Source organism: Prionailurus viverrinus, chromosome E1 (assembly GCF_022837055.1).
Source record: "Prionailurus viverrinus isolate Anna chromosome E1, UM_Priviv_1.0, whole genome shotgun sequence".
Classification (NCBI taxonomy): Eukaryota; Metazoa; Chordata; class Mammalia; order Carnivora; family Felidae; genus Prionailurus; species Prionailurus viverrinus.
In genome coordinates, this window is record NC_062574.1 from 28,443,910 (window position 1) to 28,470,671 (window position 26,762).

At 45.2% G+C, this 26,762-nt stretch overlaps 1 protein-coding gene across 2 annotated transcripts; it reads right to left on the bottom strand.

Moving 5' to 3' along the window:
- Positions 1-8,025: 8,025 nt before the first annotated feature.
- DYNLL2 (dynein light chain LC8-type 2) lies at positions 8,026-25,082 on the bottom strand. 2 transcript variants are annotated; one of them, XM_047833569.1, is made up of 3 exons: positions 25,031-25,082; positions 11,994-12,132; positions 8,026-10,082 (listed from the first exon to the last, which is right to left on the bottom strand). In XM_047833569.1, exons 2-3 carry the CDS (start codon positions 12,123-12,125, stop codon positions 9,945-9,947), a joined length of 270 nt encoding a protein of 89 aa, XP_047689525.1. In that variant the 5' UTR covers positions 12,126-12,132; positions 25,031-25,082; the 3' UTR covers positions 8,026-9,944. The 2 variants fall into 2 exon arrangements, with proteins under 2 accessions (XP_047689525.1, XP_047689524.1); XM_047833568.1 differs by lacking the exon at positions 25,031-25,082 and adding an exon at positions 15,035-15,260.
- Between the last annotated feature and the right edge of the window lie 1,680 nt (positions 25,083-26,762).

The window sequence follows — 26,762 nt, forward strand, 5'->3', positions numbered from 1 at the left end:
AACAATAAAAAAAGAATAAACTATGCTACACAGAAGAACAGCATGGATAAATCTCAAAATAATTATCTTGAGTGGAAGAAACTAAACCAAAAAAAAAAAAAAAAGAAGAATACATACCATATGATTCCATTTTTAAAAAGCTCCGGAAAGTGCAAACTCATCTACGTTGATGAAAAGTAGATCAGTGGTTTCCTGGGGCTGGAAGGAGGCAAGGAAGGGAGAGAGAGGGTTCCAGAGGGTCATGAGAAGATTTTTGGGTTTCATAGGCATGTTTGATATCTTGATTGTGGTGATAGTTTTAATGGCGTATACATATGTCAAAACTTTTCAAATTGTACACTTTAAATATGTGCAATTTAGTGTATATCAATAACACTTCAATAAAGCTGCTTTTAAAAATGACTTGCCTCTAGGGCACGTGGATGGCCCAGTCAATTAATTGTCTGACTTGATATCAGCTAGATCATGATCTTGGGCTCATGATCTCACAATCATGAGATCGAGCCCCACGTCGGGCTCCAGTGCTGATTGTGGAGTCTGCTTGGAATTCTCCGTCTCCCTCTCTCTCTCTCTCTCTCTCTGCCCCTCCCCTGCTTGCATGCTCTGTCTCTCTCTCAAAATAAATAAATAAACATTTAAAAGAATGATTTGCCTCTTGGTACGTTTGGATTCCTCTATGAGAAGGTATAACTTTCACATATACAGTTTGCAAACTGTGATGGTGTTCTATGTGTCAATTTAGGTAGGCCATATAGTTAATTATTCAATCAAGCACTAATCCCAATATTGCAGGAAAGGTGTTTTGGAGATAAGATTAACATCTACAATTAGTTGATTTTATGGAAGGAGATTATCCTGGCTAATACGGAGGGCCTGATGCAATCAGCTGAAAAGCCTTAAGAACAGAACTGAAGTTTTCCTGAGGAAGAAGAAATTCTGCCCGTGGACTGTAGCTTCAGGTCCTGCCAGAGCCCCAGTCTGCCAGTCTACTTGACCTCAAACTTGCCTACTCGACCCTCACAATCACATAAGCCAAGTGCTTGCAATAAAATCTCTTTGTATGTATATTTTTTATAATATATAATACATTTTATATTTTTATAGTATATATATCCAATATGTCTATTAGGATCAAATATTATTGTCCTATTGATCCTATATTATCAATAATTATGTATCTGTATGTATCATATATATGATAATGGTTCTGTATAGGAGAAACAGATATAGATATCTATATCTATATATGAGACAGATATAGATATGAGATATATAGATATATCGATACCTATATCTGTCATATCTATATCTATCTCATATCTATAGATATCTATAGATATATAGATATATAGATATAGGTAGATATATCTATAGATATAGATATCTATACATAGATATCTATATTGATATATTGATATATGATATGTATACTCATATGGTTTATGAACATAACAGCCAGGTGGCAGGGTTGGAGGTTATGCATGGGCTAACATGGACTTCCACCCACCATGGCCAACCTGGCTGCAGCCAATGCTGAGTGCCTAACCTGCCAGTAGTAGAGACCAATACTGAGAGCCGGCACCATTCCCTGGGGTGATCAGCCAGCTACCTCATGGCAGGTTGATTACATTGGATTACTTCCATAATGGAAGGGATAGTGCTTTGCTCTTACTGGAACAGACACTTAATCTGGATATGGATTTGCTTTCCTTGTATATAACACTTCTGCCAAAACTACCATCTGTGGACTTCCAGAATGCCTTATCCACCGTCATGGTATTCCACACAGCATTGCTTCTAATCAAATAATTCACTTCACAGGAAATGAAGTGCAGCAGTGGGTCTATGTCCATGGAATTTACTCGTCTCACTATGTTACCCCATCACCCTGAAATAGCTGGCTTGATAGGAAGGTTGAATAGCCTTTTGAAGATCTAGTTACAGCACCAGCTAGGTGACAATGCTTTGCAGGACTGTAGCAATGTACTTCAGAGACCGCATATGTTCGAAATCAGCAATCCAGGTATGGCGGTTTCTCCCACAGCTAGGACTCATGATTCCAGGAATTAAGGATTGGAAATAGAATGTTATCACTCACTGTACCCCCAGTGATCCACTAGCAAAATTTTTGCTTCCCATCCTTGCAACCGTATGCTCTATCTATAAAGATATGCTTTATTCCAAATGGAAGAACGCTTTCACCAGAAGACACAATGGTTCCATTGAATTAGAACTGCCACTTTGGGCTCCCCATTCCTCTGAATTAACAGACCAAGTAGGGAGTTACTGTACTAGCTGGGGTGATTAATTCTGACCCCCGAGGGGAAATTGGACATTTACCATACAATGGAGGTAAAGAAAAGTATTTCTGGATATAACATAGCCCTTAAGGCATCTCTTAGTACTCCCAGGTCCCGTGATTAAAACCTATGGGAAACTATAACAACCCAATTTTAGGCAAAACTTCTAATGGCACAGACCCTTCAAGAATGAAGGTTTTGGGGCTACAACCACCTGACCAATTGCAGAAATGGGGACTATAATTATTATGACTATTTATTCTTTATTTTATTTAAAAATACATGTATGTATTTTTGTGTGTTTCTTCTTCTCTTATCCCTCTCATATTTTTACATAAAACATATTAATAATAGCTAACTTTACATTAAATTATTGAAGTTACAGGATTATCAAGAAGAAGAATGAACATCACCCAAAGACTTTGCATCCTCTTCTGGGGAAAGGGTTAGCACGTTTTATTTTGTACACAGGATAATTGTATAATGTTATGTGGAAATATGACTTGTTATTGTTTTTATTTGGAGATTAAGTATAGTTTTTTTTAATGTTTATTTATCTCTTGGGCGCACAAAGAGAGAGGGAGAGAGAAATCCCAAGCAGTCTCCTCACTGTCAGCACAGAGCCCTATGCAGGGCTCAATCTCATGAACAGTGACAACATGACCTGAGCCCAAATCAAGGGTCAGACACTTAACCAACTGAGCCACCCAGGTGGCCCTAGAGATTAAGTATAGTTTGAGGAGAGGCATATGGTGCTGAGTTGACCAGATGTGGACTGAGATTATCAGTTTCATGTGTTAACTTGGCTAGGCTCTAGTACCTATATATTCAACCAAATACTAATCTAGATATTACTGTGAAATTATTTTGTAGGTGTGATTAATGTCTACAATCAGTTAACTTTATGTAAAGGAGATTATCCTGGATAATCTGGGTGGACCAACTTCCAATCAGCTGAAAGGCCTGAAGTTTCCCTAAAGAATTCTACCTGTGGACTTCAGTGTTACCTCCTGCCTGAGCTTCCAGTCTGACCTTCCTTACAACCTGAACTATATTCCAGACTGGCCTACCTGTCCCCCACAAGTAAGTAAACCAATTCCTAGTAAGAAACTAGATAGATAGATTAATAGATAGATAGATAGATAGATAGAACAAATAGATATCCTTCCTACCGGTTATGTTTTACTGGTGAAACTGGTACACAAACGACCTAAAAAAAATATTGCACTCCCAAGAGTCAGAGTTGTTTTTGACCCAAAAGGGATCACCCAGCATATTCATCAGGCATGATCCCCAAAACTCCCAGGCAAATCCTAGTTGTTCCAAAGATTATCCTGATGAAGGAGTCCATTGGGCAAGTCAGGACAATACACGTAGAAGAGTGTTCTGTCTTTCAGGACATGTCTTCAGGAGTCCTAGTCCTTTCATGCTTATTAAACTACATGCAACACATCGGAATATTGTACAGCCACTTAAAAATACGCTTTTTATCAACTGTATCTGAAAGGAAACACAAATCTCATAACGTTAATTGTTTCTAAGGAGGGAAACCCAGTCAATGCTCGGGGACAGAAGTGGGAGGGAGAATTTCCACTTTTTCTACTTTGGAATATTGAATCATGTTAATCTATCTAAATTAGGGGTTAGCAGGGGTGCCTGGGTGGATCAGTCCTTAAGCGTCTGACTTTGGCTCAGGTCATGATCTTGTGGTTTGTGAGTTCAGACCCCATGTCGGGCTCTGTGCTGACAGCATGGAGCCTGCTTGGGATTCTCTCTCTCCCTCTCTCTCTGACCCTCATCTGCTCATGCTCTCTTTCTCTCTCAATAAATAAATAAACATTAGAAAAAATAAATCAGGGTTGGGCAAACTATGGTCTACAGGTCAAATCTGGCCCGCTGCCTGTTTGGTTTTATTGGAAGACATCCAGGCTCGTTTGATTACATATTGCCCACAGCCACTTCCATGCTACAATGGCAGAGTTCAGCAGTTGTGACAACTACGTATACAATGTCATATGGCCCATGAAGCCTAAAATATTTACTATCTGACCCTTACAGAAAAAAATTGGCAATTTCAATACAGATTTTTAAAAAATAGAAAAGTAAACTGACATTAAAAAAATAAAAGATGCTTCAAGGGGCGCCTGGGTGGTTCAGTCGGTTAAGTGTCCAACTTTGGCTCAGGTTATGGTCTTGCAGTTCATGGGTTCCAGTCCCACATCGGGCTCTCTGCTGTCAGCACAGAGCCTGCTTTGGATCCTCTGTCTCCGTCTCTCTCTGCTCCTCCCCTGCTCAAGCTCTGTCTCTCAATAAGACATTTTAAATAAGTAAATAATCAAATATGCCCCCAAGAGAATTAAAAAACATATACATGAATGTTTACATCAGAACTGGCCTGGGAGTCGGCATCCCAATTGTCCCAAACATCCATGTGATGTTAGGTCAGTTTCTTTCCTTATCTGGTCCTTAATTTCCTTCTCTATAATACAGGTATATTTGGACATGAAGGGGAAGGCTGGTACAAGGTGTGAGGGGTTATTTGAAGGCCTCCCACTTCCCAGAATCCTTTATTCTTTCCCCAAGCTTTATTGTCACAGAGCCTAATAATCAGTGTCCTCCTCATCATTGCTTTCCACTCTCAAAGCACTTTTGCATACATGTCATATACTTTAGGGTAGATAGGTATCATCCCCATTTTCAGATGAAGAAATTGAGCCTCAGAGTGGACTTGAGCTGGGACTCAACCCTAGATCTTCTGATTCTAGAACTGGGTTCAACCCACACTACCACACTGTTTTTGCATGTTTGGCCTCTCTCTGGAAACTCAAGAGAACAACGTCTAGCAGCCTCACCACAAGCACTGCACACCTTTTAGACAAAGCAAGGAAGGAGAGGCACAGGGACCTGGGATTTTGATCTTTCCTTATGAACCTGTCTATATTGGCACAGCAGCTGTCTATGCATAGGACTATGCCTGTACGTTGATCTAGACACCAGGCCCATTACATCACAAAGATATTCATACAGGTACACTTGACCTCTGCAACAGGTGATATGGGTCACTCTTTGTTACCAGGATGGTAGGGAAGCTGTACCTTTAGTTCAGGGGAGGCCTAAGAGGTCAGGACTCTGGGATTCTGTTTTTTCTCCTAAGTCCAGAAGACTTACTAGGTGAGACCTCAAGGAGGGAGGGGCAGCTCCTCAATCTTTAGTATATGGGAGGAGCGAGAAGGGAGGATAGTTCCCTGCCCTTGCTGAAGCAGAGCCTGGGAAAGGGAATAGCAGTGCAACCAGGGATTTACTCCTAAGCTCAGAGAGCTGGGCCTAAACCTCAAAGAATATCAGCGAGACCACTGCTGTCAAACCCAGTCCAGCCTTATGGGTCACAGCACCTGGACTCCAGTGACGCCACCGCGAAGCTACACGGGCTTCGGCAAGTCACCCACCCTGATTCAGTCTTATCCAAAAACGCACCTAACGACTGCTGGGTCCAGCCCAGAGGGTTGCTCAGGGGTATCTGGGGCAGAAACTGAAATGCTTTAAAATGCACTTTATGAACACATGCTTTCATTCTTCCATAGCTGGCAGGCACAAAGGGCTGAAGCTTGAGCACACTTGGGGAGTGACACACTCACTCCTCTCCAGGCAGCAGGACGATGCACAGGTTGGGCAGCAAGAGGGCATGAAGCCAGACAGAAGTCTCTTCAGGAAAGGCCGGGCTGTCCTAGGGCAGGGGAGCTGCCCTAAGGCTCGCTTACACTCTTCCTTTTTCATGTGAACCATCAACATTTATCAAGCATTTACTCCAGGACAAGTGCTGTTGTGTGTGCTCAAAGAAGACAGTGAAGAAAAGGGAAAATGGCTCTGCTGTCAGAGTTTATATTCTAGTTGTGGGAGACCAACAAGTAAACAGCATGCATGTCTGCATTGGCAGGTTCTGTGCTGAATTAAACTGGGTAATAAGGTTAGTAGTGAAGTGGGGGGTGGGGGGGTGGAGAATGCAATTTCATATAGGATGTCAGAAGGCCCTTCTGATGGGTAACAGGATGTCTGAGTAAAGACATGAAGGAAGTGAGGGGAGAGTTAAGGGGACAGCCACCTCTTAGGCCTAGGCCTGTGGACACTAGAGTTCTAGAGACAGACACACATATCCATGGCAACAGAGACAACTCCCTACCATGTTCGTTTGGTTTGTCCCCCTTCGATTTATTCTCCATTCTGTTCCCTGAGAGGGGGCTGACCCTTACAGATTGCTCAGCCTTGCCATCTGCCTTTCAGTTAGGTCCAGCCAAAGGCCCCAGAGATTGAACAGGATAAAAGAGGTATTAGAAGATGGACAATCCCACTCTTTGCCCGGCCCCAGTTCTGACAGTGGCTGCTTTCCTCTATGCCACAATGTCCATCTGCCTTCCACAGTTCCCTCTGTAACCCATCCTCCCATCCTGCCCTTCCTGTGCCCCACAGGGTCATCCTCACCACAAAGCATTGCAGGATTAGCCTTCCAGATGCACAGTGTACCTACCTGTGCAGGGATGTGTTGTCCACAGATGCCAGCTGGACTGCCTCTCCCACCAGGGCAGGAAGGGGGTGGGGTTTGGGCCCTAGAGACACCCATCACAGACAAAATGTGGACCACAGCCTCGCTCATCCCTCAGTGCTCCAGCTGTCAAATTATTCATCACACCAAAGGCCAGAACAGAATTTGGGGTTTGACAGCCCCTTAGGACCTCACCGCCCCCAGAGACAGAGCCTTCTCCAAGATCCAGCCCACCAACTTCCTAGGTGAGGGAATTCAATCTACCTATCTGTAATAATTAATAGCTCATTACCCAGTTTATTTCCTTGATTGTACATTTATCACCATTGGAAAAAGCTTTTCAATGTGTAGACCTGCTTTGATTAGAAGGTTGTACACCTTGGAAACACAGAACTTGTGTTGTTCTGTGTGACAGCATCCTAGGTGCACATACACAAAAACTCAGGGCATGTTTTTGAGTAAGAAGCAACGGAAGAGTACGAAGCACTTCTGTTCCCTGACACTTCCACGAGGATTGTTAATAATTGCTTGGCATTCGGGGTGGGCAGATCCTTTCAGAAGTATTGCTGATTTCTTCAGGTGTGTGGGAGCAGGAGACCCCATGTGGAACAACCAGGACAACCTAGGGGTTGGGGAATCACTCACGTTCCCCCAAGTGTTTCCACTTTTCTAAAGATCCCCTACTTTTCCATTTCTAAGTGGCTAGAGCAGCATTTAGCTAACAGACAGTGTCCAGGTCTCAGGGAAGCATAGAATAAGGAGTAGGAGGGCATGAGCTTTGGCCAAAAGTTCTAAGAAGCTAAGAAGCTCCTCAGGTCTAAGACAGCAGCTGGAAACCACCATCTGGACCTGGGGTGGAAACTGGGGAGGCAACATCTACTACACCAAAGACCCAAAAAGTGGCTCATCTGGCCATCTCCACCAAGATACCTAGAAAGCCCTGTGGGTGAGTACTACTGGTTAGTCCTCCCCCTGCCCCGCCCCATGCCATTAAGGGGCCACAGACTAGACCCTACAACTAAGACCTAATTCGGACCAATCAGTCTCTCTGCCTGGTCTTAACTCTTCAGCCCCAATTCTATTCCACCCTAGATACCCTCTACCCCCACCCATGTGGCATCACTGCCACCAGGGCAACCCTTTTACCCACCATCCCCCCCCCAAAAAAAAACCCAAACAGCTCAGAAGTGCATCAATCGACCTTTAATGTCCAAAAGAGGCATGGATGCAGAGCATAGAAGATGTGGTGGGGTCTCAGCCCCTGCTCCAGAAATGAGGGAGAGATGAACACAAACCAGACATTTCCAACTGGCCACACAAGTCTGGGAAGGCAGGGGGAAACACAGATCTGGACAATCATAAAAAAACAAAACCTAAAACCAAGCACTCAATCTTGTGCCCACCGAAGGGTTTGATATAGGGAACTCACTCACCATCCCCGTACCCACCCTCCCCTGTCAGCATCAAAAAGAAAACTCGGCACACACTAAAGGCTTAGGGAGGGGGCATTCTCCTGCCTCCCCACCAGCCCCAAGGATGGACTTAGAAAAAAAAAGAAAAAAGAATGAGCTGGATCCCAACCACCCCCCTCCCATAGTGTCAACCCTACACATGAGAGTTTTAAATGCGATTTACAAGAATCAGCAGCTCAGTCAGCAATGACTGCCCTCCCTCCACCATCCCTGTTTGATCAACAGACAAGATTTCCCCCCACACTCTCCTTGGAATCTCCTGCCACTAGCGGCCCTGCTCCATCGCCTGATACCCAGCTTCACCACTGCAAGACTAATCCCCTCCAAAGTTCCCCCAAAGGTCCTCACAGCCCTTTATCACTTCTATCCCTACCTCCCACAAGAGGCTGCAACCACCCACAACGTCACTTTCCCTCTCCATGGAGAACCAGTTCCAGGGCAGATGGCATCATAGCCATCTCCTCATGGATAATCCTCCCAAAGCCTTCTGGGGAGCAGATAGCCATAGAGCAAGCAGTGTCTGGGCCAGATGGCCTGGGGAGTTGACAACTATCTTCAGCCCCAGAGATTTTTTAACATAAAGGCCCAATTAGAACTAACTGTGCAGCCTATCTACCCATACACCCTAGAGATTCCACACTGTCCTGCCCCTCCCTCCCCTCTACCCCAAACCAAGACACACACACACATACATACATATACACAGAGGAGAATCAAGGGAGACATTGATTTGGTTTGATTGCTAAGACTTAACTAAGGTACTACAGTCACCAGAAATTCCCTTGCCAGCCAACTAACAGGGGCTGCTCTAAGAGAACTCCAGAGGAATGAGAAAACCAAGGGCTAAGCAGGGAGCAGACAGAAGGAGAGAAGAATGAATCGGAAAAAAAATCAAGCTAATCCTACCTCCAACATCCTCCTAGCAGGAGCTCCAGCAGGAAGAATAAAAGAAGGTAATCCACAAAGACACAGCCCTTACTTAGAAACTCTTCTGACAAAGACAGCAAGACAAGTCTGCTCCCCACTCCCACACACCACAGACAAACACGTCTCAGGGCCCCTTAAAGAATCCACCCCCCACCCCACCCTTTGCCCCAAGCCGTGAAATCACAGTTCAGTGGAATATTCTCCCTGGTACTAGATCAATCCCCCTACCTCCTTCCTATCCCTCTCTCCCTGCCAATCCTAATGCCGCCCCCCCTGCAGCCCCCCTGGCCCTCCCAAAGCAGCATCCACTGCCAGGAGGAGGCTGCTACATTTACTTCCACCTCCAGAAACCAATTTCCTTCCCCAGCCCTCCTAGGCTTACAGACTTTGTGGAGGGCTTTTTATTTTATATAGGGAGAGAAAGAGAAGAGGGAGGAGTGGGAGAGACTTTCTAGTGCAATACAACCAAAGAAAAAAATTTTAAGTCTTGAAAAATAAACATAAAGCAGCCTTCTTCCCCAGGCAACTAAACAGAAAGAAGTTTGGTTTTGTTTACTGCGACATACACATGAAATCGAGTATACAGTCCATGCAGTAGCACAGCCATTGGAGAGGACATCCTGATGCTGGCCCCAGTGCAAAACAGTCCCAGCAACGCCGCCTGCTTGCCATCGCTGCCGCCGCCACTGACACCTTCACTGTGGCCACCTAGCCTGACTTGAAGAGGAGGATTGCAACTTGACCCAAGTAAAAATAGATGAAGTGCTTTGTCTCGTGTGTAACATAGCTGCCAAAATTTCGGCCCACGATACAATGCCAGGTAGGGTTATATTTCTTGTCAAATTCCTAAAAGAAGAATAAAAGGGAGAGAAGAAAGGTGATTAGGACAGCTGGAAGATGAGAAATCAGAATAGGAATCTGATTAATTTAGTTATCATCCCCCACCTACCCCTAGCCCATGGCCTCAGCTCCCCAAACCTCAGGAGCTCAGGTTAAGGCTGGCTAGGACACTCCTTCCTTCATTAATAATGGAACACCGCAAAGGCTCTGTTATTTCTCTCTAGCACTTTATACCCTGATCATCTCCCCTCCTCCTAGCTACCCTACTCCATAGCCCACCCTGTGATTTTTTAGCAAAGGAGTCAGGGAAGCCAGAGGCATAAACGACCACTCCAGAGTCACGCAGCATGTGGAAAACAGAAGAGCCTCCCTGACTGGACACCCATTGCCTCCCACATTATTAAACCAGCATTTCCAAATGCCAAGAAGCAAGACCCTACAGCCAAAGTCAGGAGTACCAGGAAGCAGTTCTTTGTAAGTCAACATTAAACCCATTCCTATGTGCCAGACACCGTGTGGGCTGTAAGATGCAGAACAAGGACATCGGTCATGAGATCAAGGCAATTTCCTTCACTTCTCTCAAGGGCACAAGTTCAGCACCAAAGCAACCTAGGAAATCCTTATGACCTAATCAGACAGGCAATTCCCGGTCATTCCATGCATGCAGCAGGAGACAGATGGCTGAGTAGATGCACCCTGCCATGCAGCAGCCCTCCACCATGGGCCTAGCAAAGCTGCCAACCCTGGGACTGTCCCCTGGGTGCTCAACATACAACTTGTTTGGACTCCTCACAGCCCCTATACCACAGGACTCCAAGAGGTATTAGGGAACAGTAGAAAGGGCATGGATCACCAAATCTAGACTTAATGCTGACTCTCACTCTGTGTAAGATAGGAGAGCCATAGTCACTTCCCTGGGTCTTATTTTCTCAATCAGCAAAACAAGGAACCTGGGACAGATATAATCTAAGGATTCTCCTGACCCTCAAAGTCCATAATTCCAGATTCCCTGTACAGGACAGATAAGGCCATCACTCAGCAAGGAGCTAGCACCCCCAGCAGCCTTGCTGGGTCTGCACCCATTGGCTCCTTACACAGAAAGTCTCTCAGGACTCCAGAGTTTCCTCTTTACCTGCACAGAGAAGCAAAACTCTGGAAAACTTAAGGATACCCTACCACCTCTATGGACCAGAATACCACTATACTTAGACATCCTTTTTGGGATATAAGAGTTGAAAATACCAAAGACTGGATTATGTCACCAATGGACATAGATTCTAAACAAAATCAGAGACCCTGGGTACCACTTCTCACTTCTAGCTCAGCTGCTTCTTCACCATGTTAACCATATCCATTCACTCATTCACTCAGGAATTTTTCAGGGACTAAACCTATTGCCCATATTGCTCATCCAATATTATATATTCAAGCCCACCCTTTTCTTAAGAAGGTGAGGAGAAAGAGATGATACAGTACCTGTGTCCTTTCTAAAAGAAAAAGAAACCACCACATGGTAGGGATTATTATAGGGATATCTCACTTTAAATGATGCAGTTCCCTGAAAATTTGTGTATGATCTTATATTATCTGTTCAAATATCCTTATCTACATTTTGAATACTTCTGAATTAATGGGGTCATATTTGATCCCAAGTTTCTCTCCCCAATGCCTTGCAATAATTATCTATAAATTATCTATTATCACATAACTATCTATACACACACACACGCACACACACTTTGGCAGAGTTCCTGTTAAGAATTCCTAAGGTGAAGGCTTTGGTAAGAATCATTCCCTAATTTGTCTGCTTTGCAATCTCCTGGGTTTTGTTTACATGGGTTATACCTGCTTTCCTAAGTCCCCAGCTCAGCTGCCCATCCCCATCCCTGGCTAAAAGGCACAGCTCTCTGGGCGCACCTTCTTGATATAGGCAGCAATGTCCTTCTCTATGTTGTACTTCTCCATAGCCTGCGTGGCGCAGTCAACGGCATCCTGTTGCATGTCCTCAGACATGTCTGCGTTCTTGATCACTGCCTTCCGGTCAGACATCGTGACACTGCAGAAGAAGCAGAGAGGTGAAGCTGACAGCCCCATGCGCTAAGCAATGAGCATGAGCAGCTGAATGTGGAGCCTCAGTGGGAGAGCTGAGTACAGAGAGTGAGGGAAACAGAAAACAAAGACATGAGGTATTAATTAGGAGAAGGAGGTCCTAAGCTTTAAGCAAAGACATGGTTCCCAAGCCTGGGAAATACAAGGTAGATAGTAAAAAAGACATAATTAGCCATCAGTTTTTAATCATTTGTAAAATGAGGTTTTTCTAACTTTAAATTTATTTCTGATATTTTCAAAAGCATCAATTGCCAAAACATTACAACGTATCTATAACCTACTAGCTGTGTCCTTGGGCAAGTTACTTAACCTCTGTGCTTTCATACCATCATCTTAAAATGGAGACTCAGGGTTATCAAGGGTAAACTAGGTGACATTAACACCTGAACACAATAAATCCTTAATTTAATGACCATTATTGCATCATTGGTATCATAGTGGAAACAAGATGGGACTAGGAATCAGTAGGCCTGACTTCTGGTCCTGACTATGAAGTCTTGTAGTCTAAGGACAAGTCACTTAGCCTTACTGCATTCATTATTTCCATAGCAATGAGGATAGCTCTCTATCCTCTATAAGGATTAATTAAGGTTAATATGAGAACACCTGCAAACAAGGACAGTCTACACTGGGGTCTGTCAGCCAGATTCAGCCCACCATCTGTTTCTGTAAATAAAGTTTTACAGAAACAGGCTACAATGGCAGAATGGAGTAGTTAGTTGCAAGAGAATGCATGGCCTATAAAGCCTAAAATATTTGCTACCTGGTCTTTCACAGAAAAAGGTTGTCAATGCCCAGTGATAGTGATAGAGCTAACAAAGGCAAGAAATTATTAACAGTCTTTTTTCATATCTCTGCTATCTAAGCCATGGCATTCATCCTACAGCAACCAGAGTTCTGGGATACACCTTGCATGGTCCATTCCTAGAATGACAGGAACCCCGATAAAACTAGTCAGGATCCAGCTGGCAGTCTATACCATGTGAGGTGACATGCAAGAACAGAGATGAGCTGCAAAATCCAATCTTGTCCTTGATCACAGTCCCATCACACTGACCCCCCCCCCAAAGAGGAATTTTGTCATTCAACCCAGTGGACAAAAGATGTCGTCATTCCAGCCCTGTCTGATAAGGCGGGGGTGGGGGGAGCTGCCCGCTCAAAGAGAGACCCCTGGGAATGATACCTTGATATGGGAATGATACCCTGATATGGTATCAGGCCACCCTGATCTCTGAGTCCACACTAGCCTGTGAGCTGGGTGAACTGAAAGGGAAAGCAGAACTCATGATTACTCCTTCAGCCTGCACCAGATGCAAAGAAAGCATACATGCCAGCTGCCAGCCACACAGCCCTTGACCGCACCCAAGGCCACCTCTGTCTGGCACTTTCAAACTAAGCAGGGCTGGTTCCACTTCAGCAGAGACTGGCAGAGCAAAGGGTTAGTGGACCAGCATCCTCTGCCCCACACCCGAAAGAAAAAGAGCCTCAAGGAGTCTGTGTGCACCACCTGGTGCTGAGGAAAGGTCTGGAGAACCCTGTTCAAGGCCTGACGAGCTACATGACCTTGGGCAAAACAACATCTTCATTTTAAAAACCAATGGTTGAAATATGATATGGGGCAACTTCAAGGAGTTTGAGCAGATATACAACAGCAGCAGAGGAAGAATGTTCTGATACTATAAGGCTCTTTATATTTGAAGAAAACTAGTGTCACCTGGTACCCTATGCCAGGTTACCACTCAGAAGGGGGCACTGTTTACAAACGCTAGGGTGGGGGTGGGGCCTGGTTAGAGACTGCGAAGTTAAAGCATGAAATTGGCACCGGTTTTCCCAGCAAACTCACCTGCTCCACTGCCTCATCACCAAAGTCCAAAGGAACAACTTTGTCACAATAATTAAAAGCCACCTTACTCTCTAGTAGGAGAGAGCCTGCAGTTACATAACGTTGGGTCTTGTGACTACAATGCTACGATTCTTCACCCCTGGCCCCCCAGGCGTCCGAGAGGGGAGGCCTAGCCCCAACTTGCCCTGTCCAAGGTGCCAATGAGAAAAGGACAGGGAGGGGACCGGCCTAACCCCTCCCTCCTGAGAAAAAAAAAAGGGGACCTGGGCCTTCAGACAGAAGAATGACCAGAAGGCCCCAGGCCAGCTGCCTCAGTCAAGAGCCAGGGGATCCTGTGAAAAGCGAAGAGGGCACTCCAGGACAGCACCCCATCCTCTAACCCCGGTTTTGCAAGAGAAAAGGCTAAGCCTCCGAAAGACGGACCACCCTACCCTCCCCAGCCCCCAACACACACAAACGCTTGTATTTCCTCCCTTGAGAACTCCAAGGGGGCTTATCCCTCCACCGTGCCATCCTCCAGAGAGCGGCGGTCCCCAAAGGCCAGCACCTGGGGAAGGAGAAAGCATCCTCCCCCCACCTCCGCCCCGGCCGGTCAGCCGCCCTCCCCCGCCCGGCCTGGAGCAGCGCCGGAGTGACTGGGCGTCCTCGCTGCAGGAAGGACGCCCCAGAGGGTGGTGGCGGCGGCGGCAGGAGGCGCCGCGTCACGCCCGAGCCCTCTCCACCCCCTCTCCCTCGGCCCCAAACACCAGAGGCCTCCACGCAGCGCAGAGACTGTAGGGGTGGGGGGCGGGGAGGAGGCGGGGAGCCGCACCTCCGCAGCCCAGGGTCTCTAGCCGCGCCCAGGGGTCGCCAGGACACGGGGTGGCGCAGCCCCGGGAAGGAGGGGCGCCGGGGGCGTCACACCGAGGCCAGCCCTGCTCCGGGCCTCGGGGCTGGGCCCGGCGCGTGGGCCTACACGCGACAGGTGCGGGCCGCCGCCCCGGGGACGCCCCCACCCACCGCTCACCTTCACGGAGGCTAGTCTGCGCGGGGCCCCGGGGGAGCAGCGATGGCCTGAGGCAGGGCGCGGGCAGGGGCGGTGTCCCCTCGGCTCCTCCGGCAGCAGCCGCCGCCGCCGCGGTCTCCGGTTCCCGCAGCCCCGGGCCGAGCGCTCGCCGTCGCCGTCGGCCCTTCGAGCTTCCCCGGCCGCCCGCGCTCCGCCTCTCGCCCGCCGACCCGCCCGCCTGCTCCGCGCTGGCGCCTCACAGCTCCGCTCCGCTCTGCCGCTGAGCGCGGCCGACGCGCGGCCCCCACTGAAATAGCGCCCCGCCCCCGCCCCCCCGCCGCGCGCGCCGCCGTCCGCCCTCCCCATTGGCTGCGCCCGCCCGGCCCCGCACTGCGGGCTTCTCCCCGCGCCTCTCTCGCCCCACATCTTGTTTCCTCCCACAATGCCTCGGGGCGGAGGGAGGGGGAGCTGGAAAGGGTTGGGGGAGGGAATGTGGCCTTAGGAAGAGAAAGAAGGAGAAGAATGCAGACCCTTCTACCAGGGCTAGGAGGCCAGGCCTAAAAAGGAATAAAGAGGCAAGGCTTAGACAGAGGGAGGGGTATAAAGACCCCAATCCCAAGAAGAATAAAGGAAGAGAGAGGGAAGGAGATTCAGACCCGGGAGCAGCTGGGGAAGGGGTAGAGATCCTAACCTGAGGAAGAAGCAGGGAAGGAGGTGAAGTCATCAGCCTCAGAGGAAAAGACAGGACCCCTTTCCTCCCCCCAGATCTGTAGGAAGAAGAGGAACAGCCTGCTCCACAGAGAGGTATAGGCACAAACAGCCCCAAGGGCTCCCCCTCCCCTTTCATTCAGGAAAAGTCCCTTCCCCACGCAGCTCAGCCTTTGTTCCCGAGTCTCAAGGCCACAGGACCTAAACTCCCAGCTGGAGCTCCAGCTGCTCTTTATCACCAAGAGCAATGGAGGCCGACCCTAAGCACAGTTGTGAGAAGGGAGGTTGGTCTTTGGCGCGCAGGCTCCTGGGATAGAGGTGAGAATAAGCCATTTCTAGTCAGTCTAGACTGGAGGGGGAGTGAATAGAACCCCCTAGACGTGCGAACCAAAGTATGGCAGAGATGTGAGGAGTTTAAAATTCAGGCCATCCATATTTCTCACCTTACAGAGGAGAGAACCAAAGCCCTCACCAGATCACCGGCAAGTCAGGCCTGGTCTTAGCTTCTAGGCAGCAGCCCCTCTGGTGGCTGAAGGGGCTATTTGTGGGAGTGAGCCTTAATGCATGTGCCCATTGGGAGGGTGCCTGCCTTCCACTCTACCCCACCCACCTCCAGAGAACAGGAAATGTCTGCATTTTTCTTCCCTTCTGTTTCACAAAGGAAGTATCTACCTAAAGGGGTGGTGAGACTCTGTATAGGGAGCTACGCATTTGGGCCACACAGTGAGGATGAAGAAGCTCCCGTTCCCATTTTCCCTTCACTGTCCCAAACCATGGTCAGGAAGTCAGACTTGCTCTGGCCCTGGTCTTCTCTGGTGAGGAGCATCATAATTTAATGTTCATTATGTGTTAGGGAAAACCTAGAAATCATGCCCTCCCATTCTACTCGCCACAGTTCTATCATCTCCCAAACTCTGGGTATTTCAGAGAAATAGACAAGGCCTGCTGTATCCCCTCACACCCAGGGTATTCTGATGTCAGCCTCTGTGTGAATGAATGGGGGGCGGGGCACATGTGGGCAGAGAGGGAGGAGATGAAGAAGGATGCTTTATCACCTCAAGGTTTGTGGAGAACTAATCTCATGGATTACTGGGAGGAGAACTCTTACCCTCCTTCTCCAATGGTCATTAGCTTCCAGCCCCTTCTATGGTCTAAAGATCAGAACAGCCATGTATGGTTGTGCAGGTTGTTCATTGTACAATGACATTCAGCCTAAAAGGCAAGTGAGAGCTAAAATATAGCCTGCACTTCACTTACTAAACTGCGTGCCCTGGTACAGGACAACGTTCACCCAAAAGATGCATACTTTTTTTTTCAAGTGGGCACAGAGGAAACTGAACTAGTGGTGGCCCTGCCAAGGCCATACTGCTGATGTATATATAAATCCTCCCTCTCCCTGGCCTCAATGCTTAGAGTAGAGTAGGCAAGCATTTGGTCATTCCCGGTCCTGGGCTGTGGTGGGGTGGAGGTAAGGGCACAGAGTTAGAACCAGTGCTTTGCTGTTAAGAAATATGAATGTCAGTGTGTGTGTGAAATATGTGTGAGAAAGACTGACTCTGTGGGATATCATGGAGACTTGCTAATAATAGTATGGTTTATAGACAATAATTAATATTTATAGAGCCCTCACTCTGCGCCAGGCTCTATTCTAAGTGTTTTAAATGTGTTGTTGCATTTAAATCTGAAACAATTACAGTGAATATGTATTACCATCTTTCTGCACAGACGCAGAAACTACCCCTTAGAGAAGTTCAGTAACTTGCCCAAGGTTACCCAGCTTTTGTCAGTGCAGGATTCAGCCCCAGGCTGTCTGTTCCCAGGGCCTATACTCTTAGCCTTCCGCTATCCTGCCTCCTAACCGAGAAAAGAAAAAACTGTAAACCAAGGGTTTGGTTTTCTATCTGAATTATACCAGCATTTCGTAAACTTACCTTACTCCTAAGCCCTTTTTCATCCAAACGTTTATTAACATCTCCAGGAACTACTATTCCACAGGACACAGTTTGGGAAACTTGTGCTATACTAATTACTGCTATTTATGTGAAATGCGTACTGTTTAGGGTAATTACTATGCAACACAGGAACTGCTGTAATTAATACGTCAGCTTAACTTGGTGGATCTTTTTATTTGATGCCACTACACATTCGTGATTGCCCAGTTATCTGTTGCCCGGATGACATAACCGTGTCTTCAAATGTAAAAATCACAGGGGACTTTCATTCTTGCCTTATCTGTGGGCCCCCTATCCCCTGCTCCCTTCTTTAACCTAAGGGTCCCCTAGGGCCCTGATGGTCCCCCCCCCCAAGTCTCAGATCTCCCCACTGTGGGTGTCCCACGGGCTCCTCAGACTCTTCACATACACACATACAAAGCCTGGTCATTAGAAGCATTGGCCCTGGTGCCAGAATGCCTGGATTCGAAATTCTTTCCACCAGTCTACCAGCTGTGTAGAGCTAGTCAAACTATTCATCATCTCAAATTTTCATTTTCCTCATCTGTAAATCAAGAACAATATCTACTTCATAGTTAGGAGAAAATACTGGAAAAACTCTTGGCATGATGCCTGGTCCATATAAGTGATTAATAAATGTTAGCCATCATCCACATTTATTTTCCAGACTTGTTTCCCTTCCCTGTATTTCTTACCTCAGTTCACGGCCCTATTATCCCCCCAGGCACCAAGTCAGAAACCTGCGAACCATGAATGTGGATGAAACTACTCCATGGCTGAGAAATATGGATTAGAAAGACACTCCATCCCTTCCTCCACCCAAAGAACTGTGTTTGGGATCTTCTCTTTCCCTAGAACCCACCATAGGTCTGTCATCACCCACCTCTTGGCTCTTTCTCCAGTCCGTGCCCCCTCTCATCATGAATACCCTGCATGGGGCACTCATCATCTCTTCTAGTTGGTTCCCTGCCCTCAATCCTGGCTCCTCCTCCCCAAATCCACACTGAAGTGTTCTGTCTAAAATGCAAATCTCCTAGGCACATCCTGCTTCCCTGCTCAGAAAAAAAGACTGCTCTTTCCCATAACTTACCTCCCCCATCTCACACCCCTACCTTATCTCCCCGCACTTTCCATCTCCCTCTTCGTGCTCTACTAACACTGTCTACTGCCTGCGGTTTTCCTCACACCCAGATTCCACACCTTTTTTCATGTGGTTCCCTTGCCTGTGAGGTTTGTGGCTTTCTTTGCTGGCTAACTCGTTGGTATGTGTGTCCTCTATGAAGCCTTCCTGAATCCCAGATGCTTTGACAACATCCAGGGCTTATCACTGACCACATTCTATTAAACTTGTGAGGCTTAAATTTGTCTGTAGTTCTTTGCAGACAGGGATTACATCTTATTTATGTATGGGCTGTAGAATCTAGCACAGTTCTTGTCACGTGGGAAGTTCTCTAGAAGTATTGGTTACATTGATCATTTCTATTAGGGTAGGGCCTGCGGGACTCCCACAGTGGAGAGGTCAGGACTTAGGGGGCCATCAGGGCCCACATCATGATAAAAACCATGAATGTGAATGAAACTACTCCGTGGCTGAAAAATATGGGTTAGAAGGACACTCCATCCCTTCCTCCACCCAAAGAACCGTATTCGGGTTTTCTCTTTCCCTAGAACCAGCAAAGCATGCTATTTACACTGGGGCCCTTCCTGCCCAGAACAAGTTGCTGGCTAAGGTAAACCATTGTCAGCACTGGGGAACACCCAGGCCTGATGTCTGAATTGATTTCCTCCTCATACTCCCTGTTGGGTATTTGGCTGATATCCTGACCCTTATAGGTAAAATAATCAAAGGTTCTTCCACCCCAGCTGACCAGGTCACTGAGAAGAAATAGAGCATGGCAATGACAAAAGTCATTTCACCAAGCCCTTGAGTTGTTGACTTGCTTCAAGGATTTCAAGAGGATGGAGAAGGGTGGGAACATACACCCTCAAACTCAGTACAGTGCAGACCCTGGTGCCAGTTCCCTCTGCCAAGTCCCCATTTTGGGGGGGGGGGGGACTAAGGAAGAAAGCAATGTGACAAGAATGACTGGAATCTGCCCCAATTCCCCACTGATTTCTTGAGTGGCCTTGGAAAACATGTTTCCCTAGGCAACCATTTACCAAGTCCTAAATATTGCCTTTCCTCCTCCCCAAGTCCCCCAAAACCTGGAGGAGCCAGCCAAGGTCAACCATGCGCCCAAGAACTAGTGAGATGAGACTAGAATAGGAGTCAGAGGAGAAGTCCTAAGCCCAAATTGGCTCAGTCAAATCATTTTATTCCTTAGAATATGGATTTCTTCATCTAGAAAATGTAGGACTGGATAATCTATAAGGTCCTTGTCAGCCCCCAGATTTCACAGGTCTATGATTCTCTGATTTCAATACCCCACCATAAAGGATACTTGCTCTGTGGGTCAGAGAAATTTCTCTACCTGTAGCCAAGCTTAAATACCCTCTTTTCTGATCTCTCTGATCCTCTTAGAATTCAGAGAGCATTCCTCTATACTCCCACCACCCAACAGAGTTGGGATATTATTCTGTTATCTTTGTATTCTCTCAACTAACAAAGTGCCTTGACATAGTTAAAGTTTAATTAATGTTTGAGCTTCAATTAAAATATTAAAGCAAGTGGTCATCAAGAAAGAACCAGAAAAAAGATGTTCCAACGCAAGTAGTGGTTTCTAGATCACAACTCCTCATAATTTAGGAGTCTTCCTCCTTCATTGTCTGCACAATCCTGAGGAACCCTGCCCCTGCCATGGGAGAACCAAAACAGTAATATGGAATTTGTCAGTCCTTGTGCAAAAGATCAAGTTAGGGTTCTTGAGTGCACGAAACATCTGAAGAAAAAAGCAGGACCAGGGTAGACCCCTGACTCCAGGGAGTAGGAACCATGGAATAGTTTCCCAGGGCATCTCAGTGGGGCAAATCACTGGCATTTTCCTTGAGTCAGACCAACTGTCGATTCAATTCCCAAAGAAGGGCATCTGATTGGACAGATTGGCTCACAGGTCCACTTTTTGGCCCTGGAAGTGAAGGCAGCCTGAAAGACCTTCTGAGATCGAGGGGGGAATATCTGACAGAAGGAAAATCCACATGAAGTTGCAAGAAGCAAGAGAGTGGGTGCTGGGCAGGCAGAAACACAGATGTCTACTCTTGGAGAGCCTCCAGAGTGGGAGGCAAGATTATTTATGAGGGAGAACCTTGTTCCCACTGTCATAAAAACAAACACTAAGCTCTCACACCCTCAGTCCCATAGAGCGAGGTGGGGAATGGTGAGTGGAGTCCTAAAAAATGAGGTCTGTACAACTTTGCCTTCCTCTCTGAGAACAATTTTGAAGAAAAACTTTGCCTTGCTAGGCATATTGAAGTATATTCCAGTTGGCAAAAACTTTAAAAAAAAATCTTCTCACTAGGATATGGAGGCCCACCTTACATTTCAACGTAATAAGCTAATTCTGTTTTTACATATATAGCAGCTTTAGTGCACGATTCAATGGTTTTTAGTATTCACAGAGCTGTGCAACCATCACCACTACCTAACTTTAGAACATTTTCACCACCCAAAAAAGAAACCCTATACTCATTGGCAGTCACTCCTCCATTTGTCCCCAGTTCCCATTAATCTACTTTCTGTCTCTATAGATTTGCCTATTGTGGACATTTCCTACAAATTGAATCATAAAATACATGGTCTTGGGTCGCCTGAGTGGCTTAGTCAGTTAAGCATCTGACTTGAACTCAGGTCATGATCTCATGTCTCGTAGGTTCAAGCCCCGCATTGGGCTCTGTGCTGACAGCTCAGAGCCTGGAGCCTGCTTCAGATTCTGTATCTCCTCTCTCTGCCCCTCACCTGCTTGCATTCTGTCTCTCTCTCTCTCTCTCAAAAATAAATATTAAAAAATTTTTTTTAATAATAAAACACATGGTCTTTTAGGACAGTCTTAGTTCACTTAGTATAATGTTGTCTAGGTTTATCCATGATATAGCATGAATCTGTACTTCATTCCTTTTTATGACATTAATATTCCATCATATAAACATACCGTATTTTGTTTATCCCTTCATCAGTTGATGGACATTTGGGTTGTTTCCACTTTTTAGCTGTTATGGGGAATGCCTCTATAAGCATTCTTACACAAGTTTTGGGGTGGATATATGACTTCAATTCTCTTGACTATACACCCCAGTGTAGAATTGCTGGGTTTTATAGCAATTCTATGCTTAACCTTTTGAGGAATGGTCAGACTATTTTCCAAAGCAATTGCTTCATTTTACATTCCTACCAGCAGTGTATGAGAGTTGCAATTTCTCCACATTCTGACCCCACACCTATTATTGTCTTCTATAGTATAGCCATCCTAGAGGGTATGAAGCCAACTGTAGTTTTCATTCACATTTCCTTGGTGTTTAATGATCTTGAGCACCTTTTCATGTAATTGGCAGTGTGTATATTTCTTTGGAAAAATATGTTCAGATCCTTTGCCCATTTTTATATTTTATATTAGGTTTATATTGTCTTTATATTATTGAATTGTAAGAGTTCTTTATATATTCTAGATACTAGACCCTCACCAGAGATTATGATTTACAAATATTTTCTCCCATTCTGTGGATTGTATTTTGATTTTCTTTTTTTTCTCTCGGTTGTATTTTCATTTTCTTGATGGTGACCTTTGAAGCACAAAAGTTGTGAATTTTGATGAAGACAAATTTGTCAAATTTTTTGTCCCTTGTGCGTTTGATGTCATTCCAAGAAATCATTGCCTAATCCAAGATCACAAAGATCTACTTCTACATTTTCTTTTAAGAGTTTTAGCTCTTTCTAAATGAACCTATTTGAGTTAATTTTTGTATGGTGTGAGATGGGGTTTAACTTCATTGTTTTGCTTATGGATATCCAATTGTGCCACATCTTTAGTTGAAAAGACTATCCTTTCACCACTAAATTGTCTTGACACCCTTATCAAAGATCAATTGACCATAAATTTGTTTCTTTTTTAGACTGCCAGTTGTATTCCATTGATCTACCTATCCTTATGCCAGTATGATACTGTCTTCATTACTATAGCTTAGTAAGTTATGAAATCTGGAAATGTCCTCCAAATTTGCTCTTCTTTTTCAAGATTCTTTGTCTAATTTGGGTCCCTGGCATTTCCATATTACCTTAAGGACTAGTTTACCAATTTCTGTAAAAAAGCCAGCTGGACTTTCAATAGAGATTATGTTAAGTCATAGATCAAGTTGGGGAGTATTGCTATCTTAACAATATTAAGATAATTAAGATAATATTAACATGTTCTGATCCATGAACATGGGATTTCGTTCCATTTATTTAGGTCTTCTTTAATTTCTTTTAATAATGTGTTATAATTTTCATTTGTGTTATAATTTATAATTTTCACTTTTTTGGTAAATATATTCTTAAGTATTTCATTCTTTATTGTATTTTATTAAATATTTTATTTAATTTATTTATTTTGAGAGAGAGAGAAAGTATGAGTGGAGGAGGGGCAGAGAGAGGGAGAGAGACAGAATCCTAAGCAGGCTCCCCACCATCAGTGCAGAGCCTGATGCAGAGCCTGATGCAGGGCCTGAACTCACAAACCATGAGATCAAGACCTGAGCCAAAATCAAGAGCCAGATGTTTAACCAACTGAGCCACCCAGGTGCCCCTCATTCTTTTTTTTAATGTTATTATGGGGTGCCTGGGTGGCTTAATCGGTTAAGCGCCAACTTTGGCTCAGGTACTGATCTAGCCCCATATCAGGCTCTGTGCTGACAGAGGATTTTTGTATCTATATACATAAGCAATATTGATGTATAGTTTTCTCGTGATGTCTTTGTCTTGTTTGGGCATCTGGATAATACTGGACTGCATTGGAAAGTGTTCCCTACTATTCTTTCTTTCTTTTTCTTTTTCTTTTTCTTTTCTTTTTTCTTTTTTTTTTTTTTGAAGAGTGTGGAGGATGGATATTATTCTTTAAACATTTGGTAGAATTCAGTAAGGCCATTTAGGCTTGGAATTTTCTTTGTGGGAAGTTTTAAAAATACCAAAGCAATCTACTTCTTTTAGGTCTAGTCATATTATCTATTTCATGAAGTAGTTTCAGTAGTTTGTGTCTTTCAATAATTTGTCCATTTTATCTAGGGTCACCTAATTTGATAGCATATAGTTGTTCATAGTGTTACTTTATAATCTTTTTTATTTCTTTAAGATCTGTAGAAATGTCCCTTCTTTCATTCCTGACTTTAGTAACTGAGTCTTCTCTTTTCTCTTGGTCTAGCTAGAGATTTGTCACCTTTGTTCATCTCTTCAAGGTACCAACTTTTATTGCATTAATTTTTCTCTTGCTTTCCTATGAATAGGTGGTTCTCCAGCACTCAGATGATAAAAGCTCCTGGGTCAGGGGAAGCTCAGACTGGAACTATTTCTTTGAGCAGCTGGATTTCAACTCAGTTCCTTGTCGATTTTCCTCTAAATCAGAGTTCTCTCTATTTTAGTGTCTCCCTTGCCCCCCCAATCCCTGAAGTGATATGAAAAAAAAAAAAAAAAACCAGAGACCACACTATTAATTGAAGGCTGTGAGGGACAAAATTTCATTAAATCCATAAACATTTCTTAAACATTTGTAACAAGCTCTGTGGAAAGGGGACATGGATGAGTATCCAGAAGTAGCCTCAGACTTCTCCACCCTCACAGCCTATTAGCTGGGGAGACACACATGTACGCAACCAACTTGACCCCAGGCTAGACTATGATGAGAACTGTGATTAAGAGTGAACAAATGCTCATGGGGGACACAGGGTTGGGTGGTAATCAATCTTTCTGGAAGAATCGGAGCAGAAGAGTTGACATTTGAGGTAAGTCTTGAAGCATGGTAGGTTTCGAAGGAAAAAAAAGAAAAGGGAGGAAGTACGTTTCTTTAGTTAGAGAGAAGCTCACTGGCTAAGGTAGAGAATGATAGGAAGTCAGGCCTGGCAGGAGAGCAGTGTTCTGGAGAAGGAAACAGGGTGGACAGAAAAGTTAAGGCCAGACTTTGGAGGTGGCTAAAGGATATGCTGTGGAGCTAGAACTTTATCCTTAAGAAACCCAGAGCCCACTGAAGGACACTGAGCAGGAGGATGATGTGACCAGCCTTTGTTGGAACTTGGGGCTGCAACAGAAACCGAAGTTGGTTTACTCAGACTCTCTGGTGCCATCCACACCTACAGAAGCAAGCAGTGACAGCTGCCATTACCACTGTTGGTCACACCCTCCTTGGGACTCTCTCCTCCTTAAGCTCCATGGCACAGCACTTCCCTGATGCCTTCCTACCTCTCTGGCTGCTCCTTCTCAGTCTCCTTAGCAGGCTCTTCTTCTTCTGCCCATCCTAAGTGCTGGTGTTTCTCAGAGTTCTGTTCTAGATTCTTTTCTCTTCTCACTGGACCACTTTCCCTTGGAGATCTTCTATGTTACCATGGCTTCATGACCAACTATGGACTGGAAATTCCAATCTATGTGTAGCTTTCTCAGACCTGTCTACTTATTTAGACCCATCAGATCTAACTATCCATTAGAGATCTCCACTGAGGTGCTATATTCTTCAAAATTAGGTCCAGGGGTGCCTGGGTGGCTCATTCAGTTGAGCGTCTGACTCTTAATATCAGCTCAGGTCATGATCTCGCTGTTGTGAGGCTGAGCCCTATGCTGGGGCAGAACCTGCTTGGGATTCTCTCTCTCCCTCTCTCTCTGCCCCTCCCCTGTTCTTGTGCGTGTGTGCGTGTGTGCATGTGTGCACTCTGTCTCTCTCTCTCTCTCTCTGCCTCTCTCTCTCTCTCAAAATAAATAAATAAACATTAAAAAATAAATAAATAAAATAAAATTAGGTCCAGATGTGACTAGAAGGGAAGTCCCAAGTAAAATGGCCCAAATGAGATAGAAGTTTATTTCTCTTTCAGATAAAAGGAGTCTACAGGTATTAAGTTCCGGCCTGGTATGGCAGCCTGGGAGTCATCTCTCTGAGATCTGTCCCTTTGTCTCTATCCCCAAGCCACCATCCACCTCCAGGTCCACTGCAACAGCTCTGCCATTCTTGCTCCTCTCAAGCACACTCTCTGCATCTACACGGTAGCCACCAAACATATGTAGCTATTGAGCACTCAAAACGTGGCTAGTCCAAATTGAGATGCATTATCAGTGTCAAATACACACTGGATTTTGAAGGCTTAATATGAAAAAAAAGTAAAATATCTTATTAAGATTTCTCTATTGATTATCTGTTAAATGATAGTATTTTGATATATTGGATTAAATAGCATCTATTATTTTTAAAAATTTCACCTATTTCTTTTTACATCTTTTTACATTTTTAAGGTGACGACTAGAAAATTTTAAATTACATATGTGGCTCACATTTCCAGTGAACATTGGCTCTTGTCACATTTCCAGTGAACACCACCTCTCCACACAAAACCAAAATAGATCTTTTTAAAACACAAATCTGAACACGTCACAATCTTCTTAAATCCTGTTCATGGCTTAGCCATTATCTTTAGGGTAAAGTTCATTCCACTCAGTACGGTTTTCAAGGCTTCGTGACCCAGCCCCAGCCTCACCTTTCAGCCTCATCTTTTATTACTTTCCTCCTCCCCCTTCCTCTTGCCTCTTGTCTCTAGGTTCCAGGCCTTCACACATGCTATTCTGTGTCCGGAACACTCTTTATACTCTTGGGTGCTTAAAGTGCCACTCACTCATCTTTCCATCCTCAGCTTAGAGGTCTCTTCCCCAGGAGGCTTTCCCTGCTACCCTGTTTCTCTGAGCTCCCTTTACATCTCCACCTTGACCCTGCTCTACCCCACCCCCAACTAACAGTTTTGCCAACTAGCTGTGTCCTTTTCCAGACTGATTAGAATCCTGCCTGTTGCATTCACTGTGGTATCCAGAGGAAAGACTACTGACATGTGGCCAGTAGTCAACAAGCATTTGCTGAGCCAATGAACAAGTCAATGAATGACTCACCCCAAAGCCAAATAAACAAAATTTCAGGTAGGGTAACACCAGACCTCAT